The sequence below is a fragment of the Mus pahari genome, chromosome 12, assembly GCF_900095145.1.
Source record: "Mus pahari chromosome 12, PAHARI_EIJ_v1.1, whole genome shotgun sequence".
NCBI lineage: Eukaryota > Metazoa > Chordata > Mammalia > Rodentia > Muridae > Mus > Mus pahari.
This window is the reverse complement of record NC_034601.1, coordinates 32662757-32677544: the sequence shown is the minus strand read 5'-3', so window position 1 is coordinate 32677544 and position 14788 is coordinate 32662757. Positions and strand designations below refer to the sequence as shown.

The following is a 14788-nucleotide window of genomic DNA, read 5'->3' as shown; positions in this document are numbered from 1 at the left end:
TTTCTCCGTCGCTTGGAACCCATATACCACTCTGTTGGAGGAAGACACTGTTAATGGCTGTGCCTGGATGAGGGTGGTTTGGGTGGTATATCAAAAATATTTGCATCTTTCTCATTATTTTTCTGTTAACTTAAAACTACTGTAAATAGCCGGGTGTGGTGGTGCACGCCTTTAATCCTAGCACTCGGGAGGCAGAGGCAGGCGGATTTCTGAGTTCGAAGCCAACCTGGTCTACAAAGTGAGTTCCAGGACAGCCAGAGCTATACAGAGAAACCCTGTCTCGAAAAACCAAAAAAAAAAAAAAAAAAAACTACTGTAAATAAAGTTTGTTTTTAATGAGTTTTATGTTTTCATAGAAAAAGTAGATAGTGCTGTAGCAGGACTGATAAAAACAAAAGAGACAATAAATAGATACAATTAGAAGTCAAAAGAGGAAGATAATTATGAAGATGATATATATTTTAATTCCCAAGATGAGAGCAGAATCTCTCTATGTCAATGTGTTTAAAATAAGAGACTTGTAAAAGTGGGTATCAGAATTGCTTAGAAGAAATAGTAAAACCTTACCATGCCAACAACCATTACAAAAAGTAAATTCAGAGCTGAAATTCTCCCCCACCAAAATGACATAAACTCCAGAGGGAATTACAGCATAATGTATCAAGTAACCAAGAAAAAGGCCTTACACACACTGTTGGGAGAGTTTAAAGATATAATAATGAAATAGAGTTAGGGGCTAGAGAAGCGGGTCGGTGCTCAAGAGCAGGTGCCACTCTTGCAGAGGACTCAAGTTTGGTTCTCAGCACCCAAACTGTGCAGCTCACACCAGCCTGTAACGCTAACTCCAAGGGACACCCTTTTCTGGTTTCCACAGGCACCTGCACACACTTAGCACACATACATATCCACAGGCACACACACACACACACACACATACACACAGAAACAATCACACACACATTCATACACACAAAAAATAAATATCTTTAAACAGATACCTTTAAAAAGCTATATATTCAACTCATTTTACATAAATATACTCAAAAATAGCAAGAACCAAATAAGACAAAACATGATAGAGCCAACTCATCTGTGAACGTGAAGGGTAAAGTTAGAAGTAAAATGTGAATTTAATTTATACATACATCAAGAAACACACAGAATGGCCCGTGGAGTGAGCTTAACTCTGGAATAAAAAGAAAGTTTCACCTTGGAACAATCAAATCAAAAGGATTTTTTTCTGTCTGTTTTTTTAAAACGACTAATATAGAGAAAACAGCTGAAAATATATCAAAAATATAGAAATAGCAAGCGACCAACTATATGTTCATTAATGATTTAAAAGGCCATTTTGGCAAGAAATACAAGAGAAATTTCTTAACTCGACAATGGGCTCTGTCAAACCCAACTGGAGAAAATAGCATTTAATGATGAAACACCCAAAGACCCTATTAGATCTGGGAACGAGATGGGAGACGATTTCTGCTACTTCACAACATTACACTGGAAGTCATGGCTGATGCAACAGATGAGAGAAGAAAAAAAAGCACTGTTTTGGGAACAAAAAGACAATGCTTTCACATGCATAAGGAATGACTGAAATGTGTAACAACCCAGAATAAGGCATAGAAAAACGAGTAGGACTTTTTAAAACCTTTATACTGGAACAGCATATGAATTAGTAATTTTTCTTCATTCTAGTAACACATAGTGAGGTAGAAACAAAAGCATTGGTAATAAAATACAATGTGGGCTGGAGAAATGGCTCAGCTGTTAAGAGCACTGGCTACACTTCTAGAGGTCCTGAGTGCAATTTCCAGGAACCACAGGTTGGGTCACAATCATCTGTCATGGGATCCAGTGCCCTCTTCTGGTGTGCCTGAAGACACACACCCTCTTCTGGTGTGTCTGAAGACAACTAAAGTGTACTCACATACACAAAATAAATAAATAATTCTTAAAAAAGAAAGAAAGAAAGAAAGAAAGAAAGAAAGAAAGAAACAAAGAAACAAAGAAACAAAGAAACAAAGAAACAAAGAAACAAAGAAAGAAAGAACCCTACAGTGTAACAGGAATGACCCTAATAGCAGAGGTGACAGCTCTGTGTTGGAGCTGTCACAAGGCATAATTAAAGTACATAATAACAATATGGGACATAAATGAGGAGGGCTGGGAAGATACTCTGTATGAATGGATTCATGAAGCTCAATTTCTTTAAATGGAACTTGGCAACTCATCTCTAAAATCCATCCAAAGGAGAAGAAAAACAAAAGCAGATGAAACAGTCTTGGACAATGATACAGAGTAGCAGGTCGTAGGGAGGAAACGTCCACAACTTACTTCCCATTCCAGCCCCAGGGCCTGTAAAGGTGATGTCTGGAGAAGAAAAAAAAGTTGTCCCAGTATGGTTTCTGAGTGTTCATCACAGTTTCTGAACACAGGAAAGGGAACAGTGTCACTTGCTAAAACATAAGTGAATTTTTATTTTTTCCAGGTCTGGATTCCAAATCTTGGAGGATATGAAGGAGGGAATTTTCAGGTCCCTCTGAAATCTAGTGTTCAAGATAAAATGGGCTTTGTCTCTTTGTATCCCAAGCACACAAGATTTTACAAGAACCCTTCTAGGAAACGGGTGAATTCTGCCTCCTAAGTTCCCCTACCACAGCAATTTTGAATCCCCAAAAACAACAGGAGCTTCTTCTTCTTCTTCTTCTTCTTCTTCTTCTTCTTCTTCTTCTTCTTCTTCTTCTTCTTCTTCTTCTTCTTCTTCTTCTTCTTCTTCTTCTTCTNTTCTTCTTCTTCTTCTTCTTCTTCTTCTTCTTCTTCTTCTTCTTCTTCTTCTTCTTCTTCTTCTTCTTCTTCTTCTTCTTCTTCTTCTTCCTCTTCTTTTCCTTCTTCTAAAAGTGGCCACAGAGGCCCATGAGAACTCCCAAACAACACAGACTTTTGCTATTGCTCTTGGTGCTCATGAGAACTGGATGGCAAGACCCCACAGCACTTGATTTGGTTGTAGGACATTGAGCAGTCAAGCTGGACCTGGGCTGGAAGCTTCCCTTCTGCTGGCTGATTTTCCTGGTGCTGGAAGGTGCTACACAGGCTCCTGGAGGATAAAACGTATCAACAGTCTTACCCAGCTATGGACCTTGTGTGCTACAGTACTGGACTATTCGGAAATATATGCCCATTGGTACACTATGGGATTAACTGTTATGGATCTGAGGTGTGGTGTTGTAAACCTAGTCAAAAGATCATGACTTGGGGAGTCATGTGTCCTAATGAGGAAGCTACCACTGTTGTCTTACTAAATGGACCTACTGTGCTAGTCAGCGTGCCCTCTCAGTTCACTCTTTGTGTTCATGCCCATAGAGCAGTGCTGTGCTCAGCTTTGGTTCTCTTCCTCCTCCTCCTCCTCCTCCTCCTCCTCCTTTTTCTTCTCATCCTCTTCTTTTCTTCCTTCTCCTCTTTCTTTCTGTCCCCCAACCTTCCCCGTGGCAGAAACATGTAAATCATCAAAGTGCCGATAACTAGTGACTGTTAAATGCTCATCACTAAATGGGACATCTAAATCACTCCCTTAAAGGTTCAGGAAACATCTCAGAGGAGAGAGTGGAAAGAATGTAAGAACCAGAGAAAGGTCTGGAGTGTTGTGAAGCACTGTCTTCTGGGAGTGAAATAGCAATTGCTCTCATGAGTTCGCAGAAGCTGTGATTGCCAGCACAAGGCTTGTTCAAGATTGGGCCCTTCAGCACTCTAGTATGGTGTGGAGAAAGACTCTTCAGGCCCTATCTCTTCCTGCGGATTTATAGGTGGTCAACTATTGCGGGGGGGAGGGGTCAACTCATGAGGCCTCATTTTAATCAAATGAGCTAATGGCTGCTTGGGGAAGACATTATCTCCAGTGATGTAGCTACTGGTTGTCCATGCTTCTCTAAATAACCCCTCACCCAAACTCCTGTATGTAACCCTAATTAAACTTGCTGGACCACCAGTAAAAAGGAAATGAGAGCAGAAGGGGGAGGAGTTGGAAAGAGGAGAGATCAGGAATCAGTGGGAGCAGAAGGGGCACGAGAGAGAGAGAGAGAGAGAGAGAGAGAGAGAGAGAGAGAAACAGTGGATGAATACATCAACATACATTATACATGTGAATGAAAATGCCCCAGTGAAACCCATTATCATGTAAACTGATGGTAAGAGAAAAACAGAAAAGGCATCCCATCATTATTCCAATGGGAATAATCGGTATTTGAGGAATTGAAATATGTAAAACAGAATAATAGCATGTGACACACAGTAAGCACTCAGTGAATTGTCTGTCCCTGTAAAACAGAGCAAAATTCCATGCCTTTAACAGCCATCTTGAGTCATGTTTATGAGAACTAAAAGCACAGGAACGACCCCTTAAACTCATGCAAATATTTCACTTTAATAAAGCTTCTCTTTCACAAACACATCCCTTTCAACTTTGTAAATTGGCTTATACTCACATACTCCCTGAATTTCTTTATTCTTTTGACCTTCTTCTCTTCCCATATTAATGTCTTAAAAGGGTTTTTAAAATCTTATTTAGTATTTAGAATTTTACATCCTGAACCTGCATCTTTGAGAACAACTTTCTTTCTTCCTCCCCTCCTCTTTCCCCTCGCCTTCCCTTCTCCATCCCCCAACCCTCTTTAAATTGAGTGTAATCATTTTTCTACTGCCCTGAAGCAGGCTTTCTTATGAGTCAATTTGGCTTCATATTCATTTGGACATGGAACTACTTTGCAGATATCCTGCTCTGCCTGTTCACCGCATGATTGTCAGCTACTGGGGAAAAAAAAATAACAAGGATCCAGCTTCCATTTCTTGTGTAATTTCTCTACTGAGCCCAGAAGATTGACTAAGACTGAATGGTGTAAGGTATGCCTCATGCAGGGGTGCTTAATAAATATTTTAAAACAGTATTAAAGTGTTGAATAAATTTGACAGCAGTGCTGTTGCTCATCACTTCAGTGCCAACACTTTCTAGGCCCTGTCACTGCCTAGCAACCACTCCCCCCACATACCTACGTGTCCCCAGAAGTTTGAGCCAAGTTGAAGCTCCTTTTTGATCTAGCTTTCCTTGTTGATGTTATTGTTCCCCTTGTTGCCTCCTGAGGAGTGTTTTTATGGTAAGCTAAAGACCCTGGTGTGTGCCTTGAAGTTGATCTTTCCCCTTAGTGATAGTGTGTGGGGATGGGGGTGGGGTGAGGAGTGGGGGGGAGGGGGTAAAGGAGGGGTGGTGACAGGGTGGCGGATTGGAGGAGGGATGGGGGCAGGAGGGGCAGAGATGCTGAGAACTGCAAGTTACCTTCATTTACTCTCCAGATCATCTTTCCTGTTTTTATTCTCTTGAAACAGAGGTTTGTGGTGTACCCCAGGCTGGCCTTGAGCTCAAAGGTCCTGCCTCAGCCCCCCAAGGGTTTGTGGGAATGCACTACCACCCTGCTGCTAGCTTTCCCATCCTTAAAGGATGTCTTTTACTTTCAGCACCTGAGGAGTGCTAAGGATTTAAGGGAGGTGTTTTTGTTTTGTTTTGTTTTGTTTTGTTTTGTTTGCATTTTAACTAAGGTATTGATTCAGGAGTTTCATTCTTCATTATTTTCTGATCTACTCCAGCCAGGTAACACCTGCTCTGTAATCCCACTCTCCTTTTAAACAGTATTTTATGTCTTCAAAAGATAAGCTTATACTTAGGTGGTGTATAATCCTTAATTAATCAAGGATTGGGCTATGCCCCACCTGTAACCTTAACTACAAATGGTTCTGTACTGCCTGTTCCAGGAATGGCAATTACATTTTTGTTTCAAAAAGTTAATGTTCCTCTTGCAAAAGGTATGTATGGGTACCTTGTATGACTACCTGCTGTTATGAATGCCTTTGTGTCTTTGTTTCAGCAGACTAACTTACTATGCTTATATTCTGCTCCTGTAACTCCACCTATTTTGCCACAATTCCCCCATTTAGAACCCCCCTACCTCTGAGCTATAAAAGCCTTCCTCACATCCAATGAACCTTGCCTTAGGGGGAGGCAGCTCATATACACGAATAAAAATCTGGCTTTAATTAATCTGAACATGATGATCTGAGTCGGTGGCCTTTCTCCTCCCATCTTTGGGTTTAACAGTGGACTGGTCCTATAGTGGTAACCTTTAGAAAAGCTTATTCTCTTTTTTGTTTGGGGTGGGGCAAAGCTAGGGAAATGCTTGAAAAGCAATCTCATTGTTTTCAATATCTCATTTAACTCCAACAACCTTGCTAGGAGTGCAGGGTTAAGGTCATTTCTCCAGGATAAGAAAAAGGCAATTTGGGAGACAATAATGACCTTCTACAAGGTCACCCAGGTTGTCAGAACCCACCCTGGGCTGTAGGACTTCAGGAGCCACAGACAACCCAGTTTCCCAGTCTCATCTAATCTGCTCAACTTCAGGAAATCAGTTCTGCAAGCAAGCGGTAGCACACAGAGAGGTGAGTTCACCACCAGACAAGAGGAGGCAAACCGAGAAGCAGTGCGCACGCGCAGAATACGCGGGTCGAGGGCATGAAGGCAGGCTTGGTAAAGGCTCCACCCATCCTCGAACTCCACCCCTCTCCCGCCCCTTCCTGCCAGAGCGCAGTGTGCGCGCGCAGGCGCACTTCCTGAGCCTGAAGGTCAAACTAAAGAGGGCAGCCCTTATATCCGCGCAGGCGCAGATGTGCGCCGGGAGCCAAGATGTCGGGTTCCAAGTATAAGCCTGCGCCCCTGGCCACTCTCCCCAGTACCCTCGACCCTGCCGAGTATGACGTGTCTCCGGAGACCCGAAGGGCGCAGGTCGAGCGCTTGAGCATAAGGGCCCGGCTTAAACGGGAGTATCTGCTTCAGTACAACGACCCCAAACGCCTGTCGCACATCGTGAGTGGGGCCGGGCGGGACTGTGGGCCGGGGCAGCCGCATCTCGCGTGGGCACACGCGGGGCCGCCCAGCTCCATCCGTGTGCTGGACACCGGCCCCGAGCCGCACAGCCCTTGGCCCTTCAACTTCGGCCTTCGGCTCAGTGATCAGAGGGATCGGGCTCCGGCTGCAGACCCAACTGGCCCTGCGTCCTGGCTTGCCGGCTTCCCTCCTGATTTGGAGAAGCTTGTTCCACTCTGCATAGTCTCGGCTTTCTTGTCTGAAACATGGTCATGATATGGTCCTTCATATCTTTTGAGGCAGATTAACACGTGACTAATCTAGCCCAGTATCTTCGTGCTCAGGCCTGGGACTCCCGAGTGTACAGCATAAAAAGCTGTTTTGTGCCATTCAGCTCCTCTCAAGGACACTTCGTTCTCTTGAGAATAGGGGTTGTTCAAATGAAGTGTGTTACAGAACCTGAGGCTTGATGCATTCGGCTTTGGAAGCAGACCTCATGGCCCCATATACTAACCAACTATGATCCCTGGGCAATTTACATAATCCCTCTCAAACCATAGCTTTTTTATGTTCTCCTGGAAAATGGTGTGCTTTCGTCATAGACGTGTGAAATCAAATGAGAAAGTATGTACCATTCCTATGTAGCATACATCACTAAAGAGATATTTTGACAAGTGTGCTTTTAGTCAGTTTCTTCTGTAAAAGCTGTCTAAATATCTCAAATGGGATTTTTTTCAAATGAAGATTTTTTTTCCAACAGTTGCATACATATTCTCTATAATTTTTGAAAGTTATGAGAACAGCCAAGGGAAAGTTACACTAAGTGGTCAGGTACAGTGCTAGTCTCCAGGTGGCTCAGAACGCCAGGTCCTCCAGCCACAGCCTCACATACTGCCACTTGAAACCCATGCCTGGTCTGAAAGACATTTAAAAAATCAAATGTCACAGTCATTCACAGAGGCTACTGTGTTACTCTCTTGGCTTTCTAGATGAGGCTGTATGGACAGTGACACCCAGAAACAAGTCACACACCTTAGTCTGTGTGACTTATGCTATCTTCTGCCCAGTTATAGTGTCCTCAGCCAGACCTTTGTTTACAGGGTGAAGGAGATACACCTATTCTATACTATGTGCTAGATAGAATAGGATTGTTATTAATAATTTATTTTTCAGACAGGGTCTCTATATATACAGTCCTGGCTGTCCTGGAAATCAGTATGTAGAACAGGCTGGCCTTGAACTCAGAGAGATCCGCCTGCCTCTGCTTTGTGAGTGCTCACATTAAAGGCATGAATCTCAACACGGGGCCCATTTGTTTGTTTAATCTTTTTAAAGTAACTAGAATAAGGCTTCAGTCAGGTGTGAAGTTTGAACCCCCAATCATCTGTTTTTGATCTCTGTAACCCAGGGACGTTTCCATTTCGCATCTCTAATAGAGATAAAGATAACGTGCCTCTTTGGCTGTCCCATTAATCATTTACTAGCCAAAACAAGTGCATCCCTTTGTCTAGTCTTTAGGGGTAACTAATTTGGTCAAAAATAACTGCTCAGGACCTATTATGAGACTAAGATGCTGAGTTAAGAGTACAAAGCCAACTGGAAGTCCCTGTCCTTGTAGAGCTAGCTGTCTGTGGAATGGGGATGACAAATACTAAGTGCATTTAGTGTGTGAGATGGTGGTGAATGGTACAGAAAATAAGGGTGGGATCAACCATGCGTGCACCAGGGAAGGAAGCACCTGTTGGAACAGGGCTTTGGGCATCTTGTTTTTGTTTGTTTGGTAGTGTTTGGGATCAAATCCATGGTCTCACATGGTAGGGAGGCGCTCTGCCACTGAGCCACAATCCCATTCTTGGAGCATGACATTTAAGTAAAGATCTGAAAGAAGTGAACCAAAGGAGTTAGCTTGAGGGAGAGGGAAAGAGCTTGCCAATCAGAAGATGCCGAAAGTACAAGGCCAGCTCTAGCATTTAATATATTTCAGAATATACCAGAGAGCTATTTCAAAATATGTTAGCAGTCCTAATACTTTGGAGGCGGAGCCAAGTTTTATTTTATGTCCTTTTAACATGATTGCCTTTTTAAAAATAACATCTTTATTAATTGTATTATTTTATATTAGATGCATGGGTGAGAATTACATATTTTGATGATGAAGTTTTGTTTCTTATGAGACTGTTATGGATAAAATAGTGGGTGCAGGGGAGGACACAGTGACAAACCGAAGTCAAAGAGGTCCCTGCGACTTGATCACACAGACCGTGTATGACATTATAAAGATCTCTACTGAGGAGGGAGTCACATAATGGAGACTTAGGTCTTAACAAAATCTCTCAGTTTGTTTCCTCAAAAATTGTCAGTGAGGGAGGGAGGGAGTGAGGGAGGGCAGAGAGGAATGAGCTAGGAGACTTCTACAGCAGTTAAATCTTGCAGCTAATGGGCACTGTGACAGTAGCTGTGAGATGGTACGGTGTGGTGAGTACAGGATGGGTGGTATTAAAAGTAGATCAAGCCGGCTCCAGCCGGGAGCACTGTGTAGGAGACTAGGGGAGGATGGCTCCAAGGTCAACAGGAATGTGACAGGAACACATGTGGTGGTGGACTGAAAGGAATATTGACAGATGAGTTTATGGTACTTTTGGCACACCTGGGTAGATGTTGTGTTTAACATGGAGGTCTAGGGCTAGAGGTAGGCTGTTGGTAGCCATGCCCATAAGGGCTTAAAGTCATGTGACCACCTGACCTCTTTAATGGAGTGAAGGTAAGAGAGCACAGCAGAAGCTAAGGCCCAGTGTTAAAAGACTGAAAACCAGCAGAAGGAAAAGAGCCAAAGAGATGAAGAGGGAATGGGCAGAGAGGAAGGAAACCAAAGAGATGGTCTCGGGAAATACAAAGGAAAGTGTGAGACTTCACCACACCACAGGCTGCTGGGATTTCGCTGGGCATTGAGTGGTGCCGTGGAACACTGCATCCACCCCTCCCCCATTGACTTAATTCATTTGTTTGTTTTTTTTAAACAAGTTTTTTAATGTTCATGTTTGGCTTTTTAAATTTTTGTCTATTTAACGTATGAGTGCTCTGCTGCATATACATCCGCAGACCAGAAGAGGGCATCAAATCCCTTTAAAGATGGTTGTGAGCCACCATTTGGTTGCTGGGAATTGAACTCAGGACCTCTAAGAGCAGTCAGCGCTCTTAGCCACTGAGCCATGTCACCAGCCCTACTTAATTCATTTGTGTGAGTATTTTGTCTGCATTTCTGTGTGTGAACCACATACATGCCTGATGCCAGAAGAGGCAAGAAGTAAACGTTGGATCATTTGGAACTAGACTTAGGGATGGTGGTGAGCTGTGGGGTGGGCTCTGAGAACTGAGTCCTCTTCAAGAGCAGCCACTAACCACTCTTCACCACTCAGCCATCTCGTCAGCCTCTTTCCTCTGGTTTTGGTCATGAAGTTACAGGTATTTTGTGAAATGAAATGTCTATTTCCAAAGACAGATATGGAAGCTATTAAAGTGCAGACCAGTGAGTGACTGGTGAGTTGAGAGGTCTCATTGTGTGGCATTCAGATGCATTTCATCTCTGGCTTTGGTCTGCTGGTTCCGGTTACTATTATGGGACCATACTGTTCATTTCTAGAGCAGCAGGAGGTTAGGTTTAGACTTCTCTGACTGGTAGTGAGCTGATCACCCTCACAGTTGAGGGATTTCAACCTGATTGAAAGGCTGACGGCATCTCCACTCAAGGCTCTCTTACCTTCGAGCTATAGCTGGTCACCTCAGGGTCGAATTGCTGTAATTCAGTTTAGTTTGAAATGTAAATGTCGAAGTTATTTCAGTCTTGCCAATCATGGCTGCTTGGTGTTGGTTAAGACCTCAGATGTTCATGCTGCATACTGAAGACTAAAGCTGATTTTATTTGCTTATTTTAATCTGCCAGTTAATTGGAGAGAATAATTTTGTAAAATCATTTGGGGATTTAGCTAATTAAGTTTAATTATGTGTTTGGGGGTAGATTTGCTATTCTTAGGAGATTGTTTTAGTATAAATATATTAAATTACTTTTTTCTTAGCCAAGATAAGCTGGGTTTTGTTGGTTTTTTTTTTTTTTTTTGACAAATTTGACCTTTTGGCCTCCCCGCCCCCAAGACTTTTAGTAGTGTAGAAGGTAACAGTTTGCTTTTCAAACATCAGCCAAGTTAGTGTAGAGACATACGGTTCATGGAGAGAGATATAGCTCAGTGTTAGGGCTCATGCCTTGTTTACACAATGCCCCTGGTTTGATCTTCTGAACCAAAATAAAGCAAAAACATATAATTCAGAGTTAGAGTAAGTAAGCCTACTTTCTTCCTGCAACTGACATAGCAGGGAAGGCCGCTTGTGACAGCATTAGAAAGGATGCTAGAAGCAAAATAGGAAGCTTGGTCTGAGGTCTCTTCATCAGGGCTGTGGGGTGAGTCTCATGGCCACTTCCAAGAGAGATAGGAGGGCAAGTCTGAGGGACACTTGAAAGTGATGAAGGGGGAGAGGTGGCTTCCCGGCCAGTTTAAAGTTAGGAATCTTACATTGGAAATAGGAAGCTAGAGGAGAGAGAAGAATCTTTAAATCATGCAGAATTTGAACAGGATCATCAGAAAGTTGTTTTTGATCATAGGTGGTGCACACCTATGATCCCAGCCCTTGGGAAGCTGAGACACAGGAGGGTTGTCGTGAGTTTGAGGCCAGCTTGAGCTATAGGTTAGCCAAGGCTACAGAGCAAGACCGTGTTTAATAAAAACCAAAATGAAAAAAGAAAAGGAAAAAGGGGGTGGGGGAGAAAATAAAGTTTCTGAATAGTAGAACCAGTCAGGTGAGAGTCATGGTGCAGTCCTGTGATTCCAGACTTGGGAGGGAGAGATCAGAAAGCCCAAGTTCAAGGTTGGTGTGCTCCTTCACAGCAGCCCCGATGAATTCTCCCTCGGTGTGTCCACCTTAAGGTTGACAAGTCTGTGTTTATTCCTTTCAGGAGGATCCTGCCTTGATTCGCTGGACCTATGCAAGATCGGCAAATATTTACCCTAATTTCAGGCCCACTCCCAGGAACACGCTTTTAGGAGCTGTGGTAGGGTTTGGGCCCCTCATCTTCTGGTATTATGTTTTCAAAACAGACAGGGTAAGTATTAGGGCTAGATGTTTAACTGGTTTGAGAGGTCCCTCCTAGGTCCGTCCCCCCAGCAGTTCCCAGTGGTGATGGCTCCCAGTGTCCCACCTAAGGAAACAGTCCTTTCCCTTTCGGTCACATGTCTTTATTCCTTTCTGGGAAGATTTGGAGTTTTCATTTGATTTGATACTTTGTTTTAAAAAACAGCCACATGGCAGCCTATGGGCCTTTCAGGTTTAATTTAATGGTGACTTTGCAGTTTAAAAAAAGGAATAGAAGGGTCAGCTTAAATTTATGAGAGTAGAATTCAGTTCATGAAAGTCTTCCTGGTTTTTTCCCCAGATAATATAAGAAATTATAATGTGATTATTAAGCAAGTAAATACCATAACAACTTTTTAAAAGTTAATTTTCTCATTAGAGGGTATATAGAAACTTGATTTTACTAAGGCAGGATTGAAAAGATCTCCCTATGTCACCCAGGCCAGTCTCAAATTTTCAGCCTCCTGAGCATTGGGATTACAGGAATGAGTGACCCCATCTGGGTTAAAGCTGAGTTTGTTGTGTCTGACCTTCAGATACCCCGGAGAAGTCCATTAGCTTTGCTGGTGCGTTTGTTAGCGATGGTGTGTAGTGGATGAGCGCTAGCAGAACATATGGCTCACTTAGCTCTGTTGCTGGGTTCCACATGTTAGTTACTCTTCAAACACACAAAACCCTAACAACGGAAGCAGAGGTAACATGCCAGTTGCTGTCTTCAGAGGCCTGGCTGCATGGTCACAGAGAAGGCTGCTCCACTCCTGCTCTTGGTTCCTGGCACAGTCCAGCGCTTGTGTAGCCATGTGGGCTGGAAGCCAGCCACCTCCTCTTTGTGAGCTCTGACCTTTTGGTTGGTAGATCAGCATGCATTTCCAGAAGTTGTTTGCATTAGCTTTTGCTGTCTGCTTTTGAAGCTAGGCACGGTGGCTCATACCTGTAATCCTAGCCCTGGGGAGGCCGAGGCTGGGTGATCACCATGAGTTTGAGGCCAACTGTGTTAACAGCTAAGTTCCAGGCTAGCCTTGGCTGTAGGTTGGGATTCTGCCTCAAAACAAAACAGAAATGATATCTGCTTAAGAATGGGGAAGTTCCTTTCTGATCACCAAAGCTAAGGTACTATTGAATGATGTATTTTCTTACTATCCTAACTTTAGCTTCTTATTACTTCCTCAGAGTCCTTGGGCTTTAGGGGATGGGCTTATAATTAAATTTTTATTCCTGCTTTGCCATTATTCCATATACTTGTAAGAATGACTTGCTTTTTAATATTTTATCTGTTTTTGTTTCCATCTATACAGGACAGAAAGGAAAGACTTATCCAGGAAGGAAAATTGGACAGAAAATTTAACATCTCCTACTAAGTTTGACAAGGATGACTATTCTTGCATAAATAAATCTCCTATTAATTAATCACCAAACAGTTTCTTTTTCTTGGATTTATTGCTGAAGCATGTTAATACCTTAGAAAACAGAAGCAAAGGTCGGTTTGTGCTTGGAACCTGTCTATCAGAATAATGGTCAGAGTTTGCTGGATGTTATAGAAGAGCCCAGCTCAGTGAAGACACATTTGTGTATTCATTGAATCTGTCAGCAACTGAGTGTTACCCATGGCCAGTTGGGGTGCGTCCTGAGGGTACAGTGGTCAGAGAGTCAGAAAGCACAGCTCAGAGAACCCCTAGCAGCTCAGTGTCTGCAACTTTCATGCCTGAGTCCTTGCGTGTCTCCAGCCTTCTGTGTGAGCACAGCAGACGGTGGCAGCGAGCGTGACACACATTGCAGATCCGTGGGAACGTGAGCTGCTGCTGAGGCGCTAGCTCTCTCTGAGAGGCTCGGGGAGCCGACAGACATTCAGTTTGGTCTCTGAAGTCCCCGAGGCTGACAGGCCAAGCTGGAACATGAAAGAGCAAGGCCTGCAGGGTTTGTCTGACCCTTTTGCCTCCGGAGTAAGAAAGTGAGGATGGCGAGATCACACTGAGGAACAGAAGGATGACAGCTAAGGGCACAGGCTGGAAAGCCGGCCTGCAGTAAAAGCTAGCTAGGAGTAAGCAGCTTGCATTCATAAAGCCATGAGGATAAACATGAAATAGTATGAACCAATAAAAACCACCGCTGCCCTTCCTATACTGTAGTTGAGTTTGGAACTGGTGACAGTTTTATCCACAGTGACAGTAAAGTTGGGCAGCATGTTCTCTGGACTGATTGACACACGTGTTTGGTCTCAGCTTTGAAAGCATATGCAACTAATCTCTCATCTGTTCCCAGCATTAGCCTTCATTACTACAGACAGCAAAGCGTGAAAGGCCGGCCTGGGAAGAGGGAAATGCAAGGAGGGAGAGAGACTCCCATAGCATTCTGAAGACCTCTCTGTACACAGAATTTTCCCTTCATACGTGGGAAAAGGCAAATGTCCTATCTCCATGGTTAAGAGTTACCCAGGCACTACCTGTGTACATCCCAGGTGCCTCAGAATGACTGGCTGAGTCCTTCATACACGGCGGAGGAAGGCGTTAGGGCATAAAGCAAGGGCAGTATGGTGCTAAGCCAAGTATTAGCAGCAGTGGGACTAAGGGTGTGGAGGTGGCACAAGAAGTACGTCATTTCTTTGTCGGCACTGTGCAGATCTCTAACCCGCACATATTAAATAGCATAAATCTACCAAACTATAGGAGGGGTAGCCATGGTCCACACTGCTACAGCTGG

The 14788-nt window shown here is 43.5% G+C and overlaps 1 protein-coding gene across 1 annotated transcript; it reads left to right on the top strand.

Moving 5' to 3' along the window:
- The first annotated feature begins 6680 nt into the window (after positions 1 to 6680).
- On the top strand, positions 6681 to 13506 carry Ndufb4 (NADH:ubiquinone oxidoreductase subunit B4). The gene is made up of 3 exons (XM_021209907.2): positions 6681 to 6910; positions 11916 to 12062; positions 13387 to 13506. Exons 1-3 carry the CDS (start codon positions 6731 to 6733, stop codon positions 13447 to 13449), a joined length of 390 nt encoding a protein of 129 aa, XP_021065566.1. The 5' UTR covers positions 6681 to 6730; the 3' UTR covers positions 13450 to 13506.
- The last annotated feature ends 1282 nt before the right edge of the window (positions 13507 to 14788 follow it).

Bases quoted from the DNA above. Each gene is read 5' to 3' on its own strand.
- Ndufb4 (XM_021209907.2), top strand. From the start codon at position 6,731: ATGTCGGGTTCCAAGTATAAGCCTGCGCCCCTGGCCACTCTCCCCAGT. The intron at 6,911-11,915 runs GTGAGTGGGGCC...TATTCCTTTCAG, and splicing joins CCAAACGCCTGTCGCACATC to GAGGATCCTGCCTTGATTCG. The intron at 12,063-13,386 runs GTAAGTATTAGG...CCATCTATACAG, and splicing joins ATGTTTTCAAAACAGACAGG to GACAGAAAGGAAAGACTTAT.